Source organism: Zingiber officinale, chromosome 8B (assembly GCF_018446385.1).
Source record: "Zingiber officinale cultivar Zhangliang chromosome 8B, Zo_v1.1, whole genome shotgun sequence".
Lineage (NCBI taxonomy): Eukaryota > Viridiplantae > Streptophyta > Magnoliopsida > Zingiberales > Zingiberaceae > Zingiber > Zingiber officinale.
The window spans coordinates 110,887,799-110,906,732 of NC_056001.1; the positions used below are offsets into that span (position 1 = coordinate 110,887,799).

The following is an 18,934-nucleotide window of genomic DNA, read 5'->3' on the forward strand; positions in this document are numbered from 1 at the left end:
ATTTGATGCCATCACGATTACTCCAAGGTTTAATATCTTGAGTTGAGTCGAGGTTTTGGTCCTCAGTTGGCTTGAGATGTGCTGTTGTTGCCGAGTGCGGTGCTTGATGTGTGCCAAAGACAAACAACAAAAGAGGAGAGATGAATAGAGGAGAAAAACATGTGAAACATCTCTATAGAACACAAGAAGAAGGCACTAGGAGTACCCTGAGGTTCTGCGATGAAGTCGAGGAGGGTCTCAGAAGTATTCGCATGTGCCTTACTAGATTGAAGCGATTGCTAAATTGTTGAATGCATCTCAGGAGCTCAAGAAGGGGTCGCATGTGTCTTAAAAGCTCGCGGAAGTCTCAGAAGCTTGTGATTTCTTTGCCAACCTTGAATGAAATCCCTAACGATCTCAAGCAAAGCTATTATGCTGTTTGTTAATCTTGTGGAGGTCTTCGCTGTGATGCAGAAGCCACCACTGCTATCATAGGAGTCTCGTGAAGTTGTCTCCATGTTGTTGTTTGGTTTGGTTGCCTTGAGCATGTATTGTGTGCTGATTGACCCACTAAATGAGAAGTTTTGTACATAGAATGAAATTTTAATCCCTAGTTTAGACCAATTACTATATGTGAGGGTAATAGGTGTTATATTCAAGACTAATTGTTGCTTAATTTCCCAATATAATAGAATTAACCTTTGCTAAGCAAAGGTTTCTCACATAAAACACTGTATTCAAGCACCATATCCTAATTTGTTTATAAATTTAGTTCTTGTCAACTTCTCGTGAATTATAGGTTTGTCTAATTGTCTCTTAAATTACAGGACAGTTAACCATTGCTAGGCAAAGGTTTCTTACGTAAGACAGTATTCAAGTACCATATCCTAATTTGTTTATAAGTTTGGTTCTTGTTGTCAGCTTCTCATGAATTATTGGTTTGTCTACATACACAATATGATCTGAGTATTGTTATCGGTTCCTTATTACTTTTTCTAAATTGTTTTGGTTCAACTAATTTTTCAACAAGCTTAAATGGTTGACGCCAGCATACTTCCTTATTGGACGACAAAGTATATGTAGCAGTTGATTTGATGTTTTTTCTCTGTATGAATTTTCTGGTTATGGAAATGCTGAAATTTTATGAATTTTGAATTTATGGCTTAATTTTCTATCAGGCTTGTTTTCATTTTAAAGTGTGATCTTCACGCTGATGCTTGGACATGCATGTTTAAGTAATAGCTCGATCTCTTTCTTTATCTTTTCAGATTAACACTTCATTGGCAAATGGAGACACTTCATCTTTAAGAAAACTTGTTACAGAAAAGATGTATTCTGTAAGTTCCTTTTTCCCTCTATGGATCTCTTTGTATCCTTTGTAATATTTGCCTAGAAGTTCTATTCATTTATTGTTACTATATTGAAGACCTTGAAGAATGAAATCAAGCGGAGGGATGCAATGTGGAATTCAGTTTACTGGGAATTAGTTGAACCTGTGACTAGAATTCGGACATTGCGTGCTCGAATGGTAAGATTTATTAGATTCATTGGTTTTATCCTCTATATTTCTATGATTTCATAAATGACTCTAGTGGCAATTCTTGTGCTTAGACTCTTTATCCCCTCCATAACCATGATGGACATTAATGCTCAATGACAATAGTTGACTACAGAGTTTTGTAGAAATAGATGGTTGCACATGCAAATCCACATGCCATGTTCATCAACACTCCTGTTGAATACAACATTATCTGATTTCAAGAAACTTAGGTTGGCAATGATAACAAGAACAGTGAACAAAATGCAAAGTTGAAGACGAAACCTTACCGACTATTTTTATTCTTCCATCTCATAGATGGTTTCACTTGTTTATAAAGTGTTTCTTTAAATATCTAGGCTAATTTCTTATTCATGTCTATTGTTTAACTTATAATCAGATTGGTTTGGATAAAGATGATCTTGATAAGGCTTTTGTACAAATGACACTTGAAATCACAGCAAAGCAGGTGAATTCTGAATAAATGATTTTTTTATTGAAAAAAGCTTTTGGATTACTATGACATGGCATCTTCTGGTGTTCTTTGGTTTTCACTAATTGACATTTTATTCTATATGTTGCTGGAAGAAATAAGGGTTTTATTTTTTCTAAGCAATACCATCGAGTTATTACTGTAGTATGTTTTGCGAGATTTGGCTTGAATAAAAAGGCAGCCCTACCTGGTGCATGAAGCTCCCACTAATGCAGGTCCCGGGAAAGAGTTTATTATACGCCATCTTACCCTTCAATGCAAGAGCCTGTTTTCGATACTCGAATCCATGACTATCAACTCACACGACAACAACCTTCATATGCACTTTTTCATTTATTTGATTGCAATGAAACAAAACATGGTTATGCATCTTATTAACCGTCCTATTTAAGTACAATTTTCATATACTTCATCAAGAATGTCTTCCAATTATGCTTCTTAATTTGTGAACTTCAACAATATTGAATAATTTAGTTGTCATTTTGAACATATTGGCGTGCATGCATATCTGGATGGTTAAAAATGGTTTACTCTTCTTATACATGTCATGGAAGAGACAAAATTGTATGATAGGACTTTTAAAAAGAAACATTAGACCAAGTGATTAAGTAGCCCCCATTATGTGGCTATTCTGAAAAGAGATTTAGGTCGACTACTTAGGTGTCTTAGGCATCCCAAGAGGTGTTGGTGACTTCACTTAAAAACACCTATTTTATTATTATTATTATTGGTTGATTTAAATCAAACAATAATTGGGAACATATATTGTCATTTGATTATTGTTATCTACTTGTATGTTTTATTTTGTTATTCTTTTTTTGGCAATGTGAGATATAATGTGTTCTTGTTAAGTAATTACTAATCAATTATCACTTGTTTGCTCTGATTGATTAAAATGTTTATATATATTCTTTTATTTTAATATTTTTTTTAATGCTCATTGCCTAGGCTCTCACTTGTTGCTTAGGCGTTATGTAATGGACCGACTTTCTGGTGTTTGAAACTGCCTCTTAAAACTTTGCACATAATTACAGACACTTGCTGTTATTCGATCTGTTTGGCTATCGCTACGATCTACCCCTACAATGTCATATTGTGAAGTACACTATTGTAACAAGGAAGGAGATCATAGGACACTTTTTATGTGTTTTGGGGTGGGGTGTGGAGTTTAGGGTAACATAGGAACAAGAGATGAAACTCAATGCTAATGGGATAGGTGAAGATGTAGCATAGGAAACAAACTTAAGCTCAGAAAGATTTAAATTTCACAAAAAGAAGAATATTTATTACATGAAATCATATCTCTCTTAGAGTTATACATCAATAAATACTTGGTGCCCTAAAAATTTTCCTAACTCAAGCCTGCCATGACTGGTCCCAAGCTCGGATAAGAAAGGGTAAGAGTTTTGTTAAGTTGTCGATCAATGTTGAATTCAGGTAAAGGCAAATGTCTAATAAATGGATCCATCAAACTATTGTGTTAATCCTAGGTTGCTCCCTGGAAGGAATGCGTTGTAGGGTCCGATTATAGTGTCTTGGTAAAAACCACTACATCTCCATGAGAACTCGAGTATAGTGTTAACTATGCAAGGGTTTGTGTTGCATGACCCGACTGTAACGTATCGTTAAGGACCGCTACATCTCAAGAACTTGAACGTAGTGTTAAATATGTAAGATTGGATAAAAATAAATATTATAGGAAAACTAATGATCTTAGATTTGGAATATGAAACAGAGGAACACTCACTAGTAAAACAATGAAGGTAGTAGATACGAATGCTTAGGAGAAGAATTATAATTTTGTGTATACAAGAGATAAAATGAGTAGGAGAGAAGACAGAAGATATAAAACTTGAGTTTAAGTTATGATACATAAGGAGTAAAATGAGAAATGAAGTAGGTATTGTTGTATATAGTTCATTAAAGGATGAAGTTATAAGAGTAGTTAGAAAGGAGGATAAAATTATAGAGCGAAATAAACTATTAACGTAATTAGCATATATACACCTCAAGTATGATTAGATGAAGACATCAAATCTAGGTTTTGGGATGACCTAGATGAGGTATTACAAAACATTCCGTTAAACGAAATGATTTTAATAGGAGGAGATCTAAATGAGCACGTCGGAATGAAAAATGAGAAATATGATAGGGTGCATGGGGGTTATGAGTTTGGAATAAGAAATAAATAAGGGAAAACTATATTAGATTTTCCGATAGCATATGACCTTATATTAGTTAATGCATTTTTTAATAAAAGAGAAGAACCCTTGATTCATGTTCAAAAGTCGGAATAATTAACCCTAAATTGACTTTTTTATGATTAAGAAAAAGGATAAAAAGATTTGCAAAGGTTCAGTGTTGTAAATGGCAGTAGGTGGTGACGGTCATTGACCGCCTACCTCCTCTGCTGCCTAGGCGGTTGAATTTTTTTAAACTATTTTTATATATAATATTATAAATAATTATTATTCGTTGTAATATTTATTTTTAATGAAGGGGAGCCTTGGCGCAACGGTAAAGTTGTTGCCATGTGACCAAAAGGTCACGGGTTCGAATCCTGAAAACAGCCTCTTACAAAAAGCAGGATAAGACTGCGTACAATGGATCCTTCCCCGGGACCCCGCATGGCGGGAGCTTCGTGCACCGGACTGTCCTTTTTTTTTTATAATATTTATTTTTAATAAAATATATTAATTTAAAATTAATCAAATATTTAAATATAATTATATGCATATATATTAATTTAATGGGATAATTTTATTAGACTTTAATTAAGTCTATTTAAATTATTCCGACATAGTTAGGAGTTGATTCAAATTATTAACTTAAAATTATTTAGTTAAACCTTAATTTACAACATACTCGCGTACGCTGGTTCGGCTGGGCGGCGAGTTCGACGTGTCACTAGGATCTCACGACGAGTCTAAACATGTCGCTGGGACTGCGTGACACGTCCAGACGCGTCTTCGGGCCCTAGCGATGCGTCCGAGCTTGTCGCGGTTACTAGGCCTGGGCAACGCCTCCGGACTCGTTGTCGGCCCTAGGCCACGAGTTCAGACTCGTTGTGGTGGTGAACGGCGGCAGCGGTTCCAAGCGTAGTGGCGGAAAGTGGTGAGTTACTGGTTAAAGCACCGCCTCAGGCAAAGCTTGTAAAGATTTATAAAGATTGTAATGTCATCCCTAGAGAAAGCTTAATTACCCAGCATAGGCTAGTAGTGTTGGATATATACCTAAGCATAGTATTAATAGAAAGAAAATATATATGACTCTTAGAATTAAGTGGTGGAAGTTCAAGTATGAGGAGCAAAATATATTTAAGAAGAAGGTAGAAGTACAAGTATTAGGTGAAATATACAGTGACTCTAATATGACATGGGATAAGATGGTATCAAAGTTGAAAATAGTAGCTAAGAGTGTATTCGGTGAGTCAAAGAACATGCACCACTAAGTAAGGAATCTTGATGATGAAATGAGAAAGTACAAAAGAAAGTGTAGAAAAAACGAACAACTTACAAGGAAGTATATATTTGTAAAAATGAAGAAAACTTAAAAAAATATACAATAGCCAAAAAAAGAGACTAAGAAAGTAATGAATGAAGTAAAGAATAAAATTTTTGAACAATTATATCAAAAATTTGATACGAAAGAAGGGGAAAGAGACATTTATATAATAGCTAAAGTAAGAGAAAGGAAGACAAGAGATCTTATCCAAATAAAATATATTAAAGATGAATATAATAAGGTACTAGTAAACGATGGAGAAATAAAAGAGCTGTGGAATTGATATTTTTATCAACTTTTTAATGAATGTTTAGGCGACCAACTTAACTTAGGTAATTTAAGTAGGTCAAATGAGTATAGATATTTAAATTTTTATCATAGAATTCAAACTTCAGAAGTAGAACAAGTTTTAAATGGGATGCACAATGGAAAAGTTGTTGGACCAGATGATTTTTTGATAGAGATATGGAAGTGCCTAGGGAAATAAGATATTGAATGCCTTAAAAAATTATTTAATATGATATTGAAAATGAAAAAAATGTCAAATCAATAGAGGGTAAGTACTCTAGTTCCCTTGTATAAGAACAAGGGAGACATATAAAATTGTGCAAACTATAGGGTATTAAACTAATGAGTCATACTAGGAAACTTTGAGAAAAAGTAATAGAAAAAAGATTAAGGAATGATTCCGCGGTGACCGAAAATCAATTTGGGTTCATGCCGGGAAGGTCAACAATAGAAGTTATACATTTTCTTAGACAACTAATTGAAAAATATCGAGAGCAAAAACAAGACATACGCATGATATTCATTGACTTAGAAAAAAATTATGATAGAGTTCTTGAGAAATTTTATGGAGAATTCTAGAAAAGAGAGGTATTAGCGTAACATAGATTGAACTAATTAAAGTTATGTATGAGGATGTAACAACTAGAGTAAAGATTTTAGGAGTAACTGAAGTATTTCCAATAAAGATATGGTTACATCAAGAATCAGCTCTAAGTCCTTATTTATTTACACTAATTATGGACGAACTCACTGCACACATTCAAGACACAATACCGTGGTGTATGTTGTTTGCAGATGATATTATTTTGGAAGATTAAATACGTGGAAGAGTAAATGCTAAACTAGAATCTTGGCGGGAAATACTAGAAGGGAAATATATTAGGTTTAGTAGAATAAATACAGAATATATGAAATTTAAGTTTAGCAATATTAGACGTAATGAGATAATTATTAAGATAGGAGATGACAAGTTGTCCGAAACTGAGAGGCTTAAATATTTCAGATCAGTTTTTCAAAACGATGGAGGGATTGAGAGAGATGTCTTAAATAGAATACAAATATGATGATTGAAATGGAGAGCCTCGGATATTTTATGTGACCGTAAAGTACCTTTAAAACTTAAAGGAAAGTTCTACAAAATTGCTGTTAGATCTATTATGTTATATGGATTTGAATGTTGGGCTATGACTCGAGCACATCAGCAGAAGATGAGAGTTGTAGAGATGAGGATGTTAAGGTAGATGTGTGGACATACGAAGATGGATAAAATAAGAAATGAGAGCATTTGAGAGAAAGTCGGAGTTGCATTTATCGAGGGAAAACTCCGAGAGACACGTTTAAGATGGTATGAGCATGTACTTAAAAGACCAATAAATGCTCCAGTTAGACGATGCAAAACTATGACAAACACGTATATCAAATGAGGAAGAGACACAAAAAAAGACTTGGTTAGCAACAAAAAAAAATAAGATAAAATTTATTTAAGTATAGATGATGATATAGTAAGAGATAGAGCCTGTGTTGTTAAAGGTGCGCCTGAGGCGCGCCCCAGGCGCAAGGCGCGAGGGAAAACGCTTCTCCCCGCGCGAGGCGGGCGCTGTTCGCCAGGCGCGCGCCTAGGCGCGCCTCGTGCGCCTTTGCACCTCAACGAAGCGCGATCGAGGCGCCGCAATAGATCTTGACCAAATCTGGATTTTAAACAAAAAAAAAATTCCAAATCAGCATTGTTTGGAGTTAGGGCACGGGAAAGAGGAGCAAAAACGCAGCAGAAAACGCAGGAAGGAAACGCAGGAAGGAAGAGAACGCAGGAAGGAAGAAAACGCAGGAAGGGAGGAAGAAACCTGAACCCATTTCCGTCCGCCGCCGCCATCGCTGAGTCGCGCCATCGCTGAGTTGCATCGTCGCCAAGTATGTTTTCCTTCTTTTTTCTATTTTTTTCTGTTCTTCACTTCTTCTTCTTCTCTTCTTCTTATTCGTCTGTTAACATCCTCTTCTTCTCTTCGCTGCTTTCTCTTCGTTTCTTTTTCTTCTTCTTTTCTGTATTTTTTTACCTGCTGCAGTTCTGTATTCGTTTCGCCTCCGAGTATTCTTTTCGCTGCTGTTCGGTTCGTGTACTTTCTGTGCTGCTGTCAGGTTTTGTTTTGTTTTGGTTTCTGTTTTTAAATTTTTGCCGGTTGTTTTTTAATCACCTTCTCTTTTGCCGTCTGGTTTTGGATTTTTGATACTGTTTTTTTGTTTCGTATTTGGTGCTGTATTAGTGCTACGCGTCCACTGTCCAGTATTTCAGTCCACTGTCCAGTATTTCAGTTTTTGACTTCCTGCGTGCTGCTGTCCACTGTCCAGTATTTCAATTTTTTTAATGTTTTTTCATTTTTTTCTGTCTTTACTGCTTTTGGTTTTGTTGTATTGGTGTTGGCGACTGCCGTGCTCTCCACTGTCCAGTATTTTAGACTTTTTACTATTTTTTTATTTTTTTTTTCTTTACTGCTTTTTGTTTTGCTTTGAAATGAACATTTCTGTTTTTTTACTGGTTTTTATTTTTTCAAGCGGTAGGTACAGTGCCTGAATTGGTCTAAGTTTTACTTTTAAATTACTGGTATAGATTGTACAATGCTTTTTTATTGTTGGTACCTTATTGATTCTATTTTTATTTTTAATTTTTCAGACTATTTTCTTGTTCAATTATCATGGAAGGTAGTAGTGATACTCCAACATATATATCAAAAGATCCGGGATGGAATTATTTTCAAAGAATTAATCCGGATAATAAAAATGATTTAATTTGTAACTTTTGTCAAAAAGTTACAAAAGGGGGTATTTATCGTGCAAAACAGCATCTTGTTGGGGGGTTTCGAAATACTACGACTTGCAAAAAATGTCCACCTCATGTACGTGAAGAAATTAAAAATTTCATGGAGAAAAAGCGGAGAAAAGTAATCTTTCTCAACTTGCGACATTGGACTTTGAGGATGTAGACCCTCTTGGTGATGATATTGATATGGATAATATTGGAGCTAAAGGTGTGCCGCCTATAAGTACAAGTACAAGTTCTAGATCGGTGAATATGCAAAAGGCCGGACAAATAGTCCAATGGATACGTATTTTGCTCCTAATGTACAAAAAATTGTTGAAAGTAGAAAGGGTAAAAAGACAATCTACGATAAATGAGGCATACAAGAAAGAATTGAGGGAAAAAGCTATATGGCCATAACCGAGTGGATGTATGATGCGGCAATTCCATTTAATGCCGTTAATTATTCAAGCTTCAAAAGAATGTTGGACTTGGTTGGCAATATGGTATAGGTCTAAAAGGACCTAGTTATCATGAGGTGCGGGTTCCTTTTCTAAAAAAGGCGGTTGATAGTGTGACAAATGATTACATTAAGTCGTGTGAAACAGAATGGGCCAAGTATGGTTGTAGTTTGATGGCAGATGGGTGGACAGACAAAAGGCAGAGAACATTGATTAATTTTTTAGTGAATTCTCCTAAAGGTTCAGTTTTCATCGAATCGGTTGATGCTTCTGATTATGCAAAGACTGGAGAGAAAATATTTCAGTTGCTTGATCGATTTGTGGAGCGTGTAGGAGAAGTAAATGTTGTTCAAGTTGTTACAGATAGTGCAAGTAACAATGTGCTTGCTGGTAAGAATCTATTTAATTCTTTCTTATCAATATGCTTTTTCTTATATATGTTAAATTTATCTACTTTTCTAACTTCGTTTGTAGGAAAATTATTAGAAGCAAAAAGGCCACACTTGTATTGGACTCCTTGTGCTGCTCACTGCGTTGACTTGATCTTAGAAGATATAGGGAAATTGCCTGATTTTAAAGCAACATTGAAGAAGGCAATGAGTGTGAATGCTTACATTTATGTTCGCCCCGGCATGGTAAATATGTTGAGGCAATTCACAAGACAAAAAGAGCTTTGTCGGGCAGGTGTCACAAGATTTGCTACAGCTTTTCTTACTCTTGAAAGGATGCACCTACAGAAGCAAAATTTAAGAAAAATGTTCATTTCAAAAGATTGGACAGAGAGTAAATGGGCAAAAGAAGCGGCGGGGAAGAAGGTAGCTAAAATTATCATGACACTTAGATTTTGGAGCGGTATTGTGCATATTTTAAAGATATATGACCCTTTAGTTCGTGTTCTAAGACTGGTTGATGGCGAAAGAAAACCTGGAATGGGCTATATTTATGAGGCTATGGATAGGGCAAAAGAAACAATTATGAAGGCCTTCAAGGAGAAAGAAGAGAAATACAAAGAAGTGTTTGAGATCATTGATGCGAGATGGGAATGTCAACTTCATTGACCTCTGCATGCTGCAGGACATTATTTGAATCCAGAATATTTTTATTCATACACAGATTCAAATATCTGTGGAGAAGTGGTGAATGGTTTGTTTGAAACTATGGAGAGATTGGTTTCAAGCGCTGCCGAGCAAGATAAAATCACTACCCAGCTCTCTATATATCGAAAGGCAGAAGGGCTATTTGGGAGGAATGTAGCAATTAGACATAGAAGAGCATTATCTCCAGCAGAATGGTGGGAATGCTATGGAGCAAATACCCCAGAATTGCAAAAGTTTGCTATTAAAGTGCTTAGCCTCACTTGTAGTGCTTCTGGTTGTGAGCGCAATTGGAGTGTATTTGAGCAGGTATGTAATAAATATAAATGTTTGATACTATTAGTATGCTACTTTTATAAGTAGAAAATATTCTTTGATATTTTATTATACTTATTGTGATTTTTGACATTTTGTAGATTCACAGCAAAAAAAGAAATAGGCTAGCTCAGCAACGCTTAAATGATTTGGTATTTGTGAAATACAATCGTGCCTTAAAGCTTCGGTATGATGCACGGGATAAGATTGACCCCATCTCTTTGACAGATATTGATGATAGTAATGAATGGTTGATGGGTAGAATGGATGGAGAAAGTGATAATGAAGAAGATGAGTTGGTTTTTGAAGGTGATGACTTGACATGGGATGTCGTTGCTAGGGCTAGTGGAGCTGAAGAGCCTGAATATTGTACTAGAGGAAAAAATATTGCAACCATGACCTCTAGTTCAAATGCTAGGCCTAAACAAGTCGAGAAGGGAAATGCATCTTCCTCTATGAGACACTCATCTCTAAGATTTAGAGATGAAGAAGAAGAAGAAGAAATTGAATTTGAAGAAGATGAAGATAACGAAGAAGAAGAATATAATGAGGATGATCTTGAGCTTGATGATTAATTTTACTTATTACACTTGTTTTGATGGACTTTGTTAGTTTAAATTAGAAACTTGAAACTTGAAAGTTTGAAACTTTTATTAATTTTATCATGGTGTTGTTTTGCTTGTTATATTTGATATTGATGTGTGTGGAATATTAATAGTTATCATATTTGACATAGTATATGTGTGTGGCAATAGTCTGGTAATCATCAACCTCATGTTCAAGAGGCGCGCGCCTCGGGCTCTAGGAGCTTTTTGCGTCTCGGTGCGCCTCGCACCTCTAACAACACTGGATAGAGCTCAATGGTGTAAAAGGATCCATATAGCCGACCCCACCTAGTGGGATAAGACTTGATTGTTGTTGTTGTTGTTGTTGTTGTTGTTGTTGTGGTGGTGGCACAAATTAAAGATTCAGTTAGGTTTATCCAATTATCATTCTTAAAACATAACACTTTAAAACATATAGAAGTGTGAATGCTAAATATAAAAAAATACATTTTAATGTACCACATAGGTGGAAGTTGACTTACCTTATACTTACGGCAACCATACTGTTTAAGGATCAATTAGAAATCTTGATGGTGGAAACTTTTTTAGCTAACATGTTGAAAATGCATGTGATTTTTGTATTATTTTATTCTTGTACGAATCAAATTTTTTTCTTAGTTGTGTATTCTCCAAGTTCACATTAGATGCGTCATGCATTAATCGTGGTACTTGATTTATTTAAAAAAATATAGATACTATAATTTATTTCATTAAGCGATTGAAGTTTTAGAAAAAAATTAAAAATATTATTTTAATGTTTTTGTTGCAATTATTTTAGATTTAGGATAAAATTGGATACAAAAGAAGGGGAAAGAGATATTTATAGAATATTTAAAGGGAGATAGAGGAAGACAATACATCTTATCCAAATAAGATGTATTAAAGAGAAATGTAATATGATACTAATAAATGATAGAGAAAATAAAAGAGCAATGCAATAAGTATTTTTATTAATTTTTTAATGAAGATTTAGGTGATCAACTTAACTTAGGTAATTTAAGTTGGTCAAATGAGTATAGAAATTTAAATTTTGATTGTAGAATTTAAACTTCAAAAGTAGAACAAGTTTTAAATTTGATGCACAATGGACAAGTAGTTGAACCAGATAATATTTCAATAAAGGTATAGAAGTGCCTAACGAAATAAGATATTCAATGATTTACAAAGTTAAATGAAAAAAATGTGTGATAAGGGGGGGGAGGGTGGTTAAGTATTCTAGTTCTCTTATATAAAAACAAAGCAAATGCACAAAATTGTGCAAATTATAGGAGTATTAAATTAACATGAAACTTTTAGAAAGAGTAATAGGAAAAAGACTAAGGAAGAAGATTACAGTGACAAAAATCAGTTTGTATTTTTGCCCGAAAGGTCAACAATAGAAGATATACATCTTCTCATACAACTAATTGAAAAGTATCAGGAATAGAAGCAAGACTTACTCATGGTATTCATCGATCTAGAAAAAAACTTAGAGTCCTTATATGGAAAATTCTAGAAAAAAGTGGTATTAGCGTAGTGTATATTGAACTAATTAAGGATACATACAAGGATGTATTGACAAAATTGAAGGCTTTAGACGGATTAACCAAAACATTTCTCATAAAGATGAAGTTACATCAAGGATCAATTTTAAGTTCATATTTTTTACACTAATCATGAATGAATTCATTGGATACATCCAAGATATAGTATCATAGTCTATATTATTTGCAGATGATTTTATTTTGGTAGATGAGACGCATGAAGGAGTAAATGTTAAACTTGAATCTTTGTGGGAAACGCTAAAAGTGAAAGGTTTTAGACTTAGTAGAGTAAAGATAGAATATATGAAATTTAAGTTTAACAATATTAGACGTAATGAAAAAATTGTTAAGATATGAGGTGACGAATTGTCATTAACTGAGAGTTTTAGGTATTTAAGAATATTTTTGCAAAAGATGGAGGGATTGAGAGATTTCTTACATAGAATCCTAATACATAGCATACAATCAGGATAATGAAAATAGAGTAGAGCGTTATGTTTTTTGTGATTTTAAAGTACCGCTAAGACTTTAAGGAAAGTTTTACAAAACAACCGTTGTACTTGATATGTTATATGAAGCTGAATTTTGGGCTATAATTTGAGCACATGAGCAGAAGATGAAAATTGAGGGAAAACTCTAGGAGATACTTTTAAGATGGTATATGTATATGTACTTAAACGACTAATAAATACTCTAGTTAGACGATGTGAAACTATGATTAATGTGCACATCAAATGAGAAAGATCAAAAAAGATTTGGCTAGTAAAATTTATTTAAATATAAATGATGATATAGTAGGGGATAGAATTTAATGTCCACATATTGGGATAAGACTTGGTTGTAGTTGCTGTTTTGTAATCTTTTAATTGTGTATTATGAAAAATTAGAGTTTAAAAATTTTCAACAAAAATTAGAAGAGTATTGAATTAAATGTATTTAATTTCCTATGGGAGAGGTATGATCACCAATCAACTCCACCACCTCTGCTATCATTTTCTTGTGGAGATCAAGGCAGAAATATATTCTAATCAAACTTTAGTCATGCCAATACTCGTCGTAGTCAATAAGTGGAGTCTCAAATAATGGACTCGTAATGAGGTAAATGAGCTTAATTTTTATCGATAATTTAGTAGATTATGAAAACTAAATTGGTGGAATAAACATGCATCAATGTGTTCGATTTTAGCTACCATTGTCGTGATGTACTACCAATTCTCATGTCTACAGGAGCGTCCAAGTCTTGTTTTAGTGCAGGTAATAGGGACTTGGATGAGTAGAGTAGTTGCTTGAAGGAAGATTCATTAGAAATGCATTAATGCTTGAAGGATTGACTAGATGCATCATGTTTGGTCCAAGTGATACAATGCAGGACCAAGTCAAGAATAATTGGTTTTCAACTCATTTACGTTGCCTTGATATGGTAAGTAAGGTAGAAGCATGGTTTAAAGTGCCGTGCCGAAACGGTCGAAACGGGCGAAACGTCTCGTTCCGCTTGGTGACCGGCATCGACACGACCCTGGCACCAGACCCACGACAGGTGTGACATGTTGCGCGACCTCGTGGTCACAGCGGAGGGGTCGCTCGATCCTGCAACAGTAGCGGAGGGGTCGCATAACCCTTCCATTGTCGCCGCGGAGGCATCGTGCGACCTTGCGGTCACTGCAAAGGGGTCGCACGACCAACGTGGTCGCGTCGAAGGAGTCACGCAATCCCCGCGGCCATGGCTGGTCGCACAACCCCGCGACAACGTCGAAGTCGTGCGGGCTCGCGAGTGGTGTCGGATTTCAGATTTTTTTTTAATTAAACTTAGGTTAATTATTTTAATCAACTCCTAGCTATTATAGAGATAATCTAAAGATACTTTATTAAATCCTAATAAAATTATTTAATTAATTTTATATTTCATTTATTTTAATTTAAAAATTATACTAAAATTTTTATTTATTTATTTATCTATTTTCATATCTTTTCCTTTTTTAAAAGATTATTTTTTATCTTGTTTATTTTTTTAAATATTTATGTTAAATATTTTAGTTTTTAATTAATATATTTTATATTTAAAAAATACCGAAACTATATCGGCACGGCACGATACGGTACCGAAATCGTATCGTTCCGGTCCATAACCGAAACCTCAGCACGGGTCGAAATTTTAAACCTTGGGTAGAAATACATTGATCTTAATCTTTCCGAAGGAAGCTACGTATGCAACTTAAGTGGAAGATTAAAAGATTAGTTTCGGATCACAAATATATGTATATATTTTAATTTTAATTTTAATATTAAGATGTAATAATCATGTACATAAGAATTGAACGGTGTCCATGGACATTACAATTGTTTTTTTGAAGTGTCGGACACGACACACAAATACACATGTCGGATAGGGCAAAAAGCATGTCATTGACATTTTTAAAGTTTGACTAGTCGGATATGGTTAGGACACAGATGGGACACGCTTTCGGATATGTTCAGGCTCAATTGCAAAAATTAAAAGTTGTAAGGGTTAAATTGAAAAATAATAAATTTTTGAGGACTAATTAATAAATAAATTAAAATGCATTGGGCCTAAAAAGCCCTAAATTATTTCCTTCTTTGATTTTTTTTATTTGTTTAAGATGAATTTGGTGTTTTATATTTTGTTATATTTGTTTTTTTTAATGGATATTATGATTGATGTAATATGGTTTTCTATTCTAGGATTTTTAATTTTTAATACTATATATATAGTAGTTTTATATTTTTTAAAAATCACCATATCCTAGCAGTATTGTCTTATATTTTCAAAATTTTCCGTATTGCTGTATCCATGTCATGTCTGATATGATACCCGTACCCGTATCCATGCAACATAGGAATTGAAATATACTATTCAAATTATATTATATTTTTTAATTGTGTTAAAGTTAAATTAAGGATGTAAATTATGTAATATTATAAAATTTACTTATCCAATAATTTTTCAGAATTAACATTATTTGATTAAAGTTCATTATGTTTAATTAACATGTTTTTTGAGTTTTTTTCAAAATGCTTATTTTTAAATTTTTAAAGTTTTTCTATATAGTTTTCAACTTCTCAAAATTTATATATATCTTTTAAATAGGGGGTTGCTCGATCAGCCTAGTTACTTGGGTTGGTCAACCCTTTTAATTAAAAAAATGCTCGCTCAGGCAGGTTGGGGCCGACTTAAGCTTGGGCCACATGCATGGGCAACCCGGGTTCATTCTTGGAGTTCTAGTATGACATCATGAGTCATGCCTAGCATGATCCATGAAGTTACATGTCAGACCCAACCTGACACTTCAATCAAACGGGACTATCGGGCTTGAGCTATGCCCAACTCTGTGGGCCTATGTTGCCACCACTAAGTATACCCAATGATGTAACGACCACCCTTCTTACTACTACTACTCTCTAAGGGTGGCCGTTACTTAACTACTGATTCTACTTAACCGGTATGATCGGAACCACGAGGAGTCCTTACTGAAAAATTTCGGCAGAGTCTCCCTTGTACCGGTGACCATAAACTGAGATACAAACATAGTATACATCAGCCACAGGTGGCTGGAACATATAACAAACTCTCACGTAGTTAAATAAGTGTCAAACACTACTCACATAAAAAATAACCCAAAAGTACATACATACTAAACTAAGTATATCTTAGCATGCAACCTAGAACAACAATAATCTCAAATAACATGAATCTTAAAGTACAACTTCAAATGTTTCTTAATCACTAAAATGCGGAAAACTCAATAACATCCCAAGTCTCTTCCATAGTCCTTACATCACACATCATCGAACACCTCCTTGTCGCCTTCTTTTGCTAAATCTTTTCCTTTCCTGTATCTGCAGTAAGAGAAAATGCAAACTATAAGCGAATGCTTAGTAAGCGCTATCTAACTCACAAAATCTCGATATGCATGTACATATATCTATAACATAAACTAACTGAATGCTTACTGAAAACTACTCATGCTCATCCCATAGTAAAGGAAACATAACAAACTGAAATGCTAAACATGTAAAGCTGCTCATGCTCACCTACTAGCAGATAACAGTAAGCTAATCTAAATAACATGCTAGCATAAAAGAAAACTAAACTTACATTTAAAAACAAAGTGAAACTTATTTCATTTGTTCTAAATTTATTCTTTTATTTCACTTGTTTAAAACTTATACTTTAATACTTTTATACTTATGTGAAACTTATTTTACTTGTTCAAAAGTTTATACTTATAATACTTCAAAATAGTAATCAACTTCTCTTGGGCCCAGGCTTAGTACCAAAGCGCGCTCCCTAATAGAAACTGGGGTAGCGAGCCACCAGTCCTACGAGGATAAAGACCTCGGTCTTACTAGGGCTAAGACCTCGGAATTGGTCGCCTGGATTTATTTAACGATATTCTCGGATGTCGGGTACTAGCCTCTTAAAAAAATAAAATACTTATTTACTTCTTCTTTAAATGTCTTGACATTTTAACAAGCACTTTATGTACCAAAATCCCTAAAGTCTTGACTTTGGGATCTACTTAAGGCCTTGGCCTTTTTCTTTCTTTTCTTTATCTTTCTTATACTTGTTAATACCTCTAATAAAAGGATGTCTCATACAAGATTGATCTCAAATACTTTAACAAACCAAAATTGAATACTTAAACAAACTAAAATTGAATGTCATAACAACTGAAACTGCTGTGTTTGGGAAGTTCCAAAACCGCAGTTTAAACAGAAATAAATCTGCATACTTTGTCTAACAAGATTCTGAAATGCTAAACAAATCAAAATCTGCATACCCACTTAAGCTTAATTCTGTATATAAACTTAACAATATTCTGAAATCAAGCTTAACATAAATCGGTATTTGAGCTTAACCAAAAGAAATCTGCAGAACATTAAATTACACACTTTAGGAACTAAACTAAAACCAAAGTAACCTACGGCATATTCACCAACAATGTGGACCTTTCCCTTATGCTTTTATATTTCTATAAACCTAACTTATCTTTGAATCTTAGTGGCACCCAACTGGTGGTCTAGCTGCTGGGTACATCTATTTCCAAAGCATCAAAGCCACTTCCTACCATACAGCTTCGCATGAATCCAAAACTACACAAGGTTAACTCGCGGTATAATAACAAAATAATACCAACAATTAGATACTACTTCACTTTAGAAGTCTACAACTATCAAATGGTATAGAATATCAAGCATGCTGTCCGGACCTTTCTCTAACTACATTCATATATGGCATAGGATACTTAGTGAATATGAAATCTGTTCGTGCATAATAATGTATAGGCTATATTTCTAATTGTTCCATATTTCCACATCTCCTAAGCAAATAGGCCTCACAGATCTATCTAACTGGTTACCAAACAAAAACCCAAAACCGGCACCAGAACATACTCATAACAAGATCAATTCGGAAATTTTCTGGAAACAACATTGAGAACTGAAACCAATCTTAATCCGACCGATCAAAATAATCAACATGATACATATTTCCCTTTTCTCCAGATTCACACTGCAACAGCATCGGAACACAACTTCTGCCAACAGAAACAACATTTACAAGGTGTTGAACCAACTTCACGGAAATGAATTAATCATGCTCATAAGTTCTAAATAGGAAAGGTCTAATAGGCACAAAACAACCTTACTGCATACCCATTTAGACTTATATTTCTACCCATGGCAGCAAGAAGGAAAGACAAATACTAAGGTGTTACATGCATATAGATCAACACTGTTAACAGCAGTGATCCACGAAAACAGCACACATGCTCAAAATTCAACTCAACTCTTGCTTCACTGTTAGCAACAATCCAAAACCGAACAAAGCATTAGAACATGTTATAAGAAGGAATTAAAACACAACCCTACATGCTTAATCTAATTACTTCCTTCCTTTGAAACTCACGGCAGCAAACCCTTATCAATGACTTACACGGCAACTAAACAAAAAGGAACCCAAATTGCAACTACTCTGCAATACATGATCCGAAACACAAGGAAAACGATTTGCTACCATAATTATTCCTCATGTCCTGTGCTACGGCAATGAAACAAAAAGGGAAACAATGCAAAGCTTCGGAAACAAGAAGAGGAACAAGGAATAAACCTCGAAGCTATCCTACTGCAGGTGAGTAGCAACTTACCTTTGCTTTTGGGACTTACAACCGGAAGAGGAAGGTTCTAGGGTTCGGAGAAGCTTCAAATCTCGGCGGCTTCTTTGTGTTTCCGAGCTCCCCTCGTAGAGGTGGTCACGCACGGGTGAAGACCGGCCGGAAAAAGCCTTTCGCTGGCGCCGGAGACCAAGCCCTAACGCGCTGCTGCGT

The 18,934-nt window shown here is 34.6% G+C and overlaps 1 protein-coding gene across 6 annotated transcripts in view; it reads left to right on the plus strand.

The window, feature by feature from the left end:
- The window catches only part of LOC122016836, a 60,514-nt gene that overhangs the window by 36,654 nt on the left and 4,926 nt on the right, over positions 1-18,934 (plus strand). For 4 of the 6 annotated variants that reach the window (XM_042574256.1, XM_042574257.1, XM_042574253.1 and 1 more), the window contains exons 7-9: positions 1,248-1,316; positions 1,406-1,507; positions 1,917-1,985. In XM_042574256.1, the coding sequence (XP_042430190.1) occupies positions 1,248-1,316; positions 1,406-1,507; positions 1,917-1,985 (240 nt within the window). Of the gene's footprint in view, positions 1-1,247; positions 1,317-1,405; positions 1,508-1,916; positions 1,986-2,957; positions 4,523-18,934 lie in introns of those variants that run through there. The other 2 variants (XM_042574255.1, XM_042574258.1) reach the window with 2 other exon arrangements.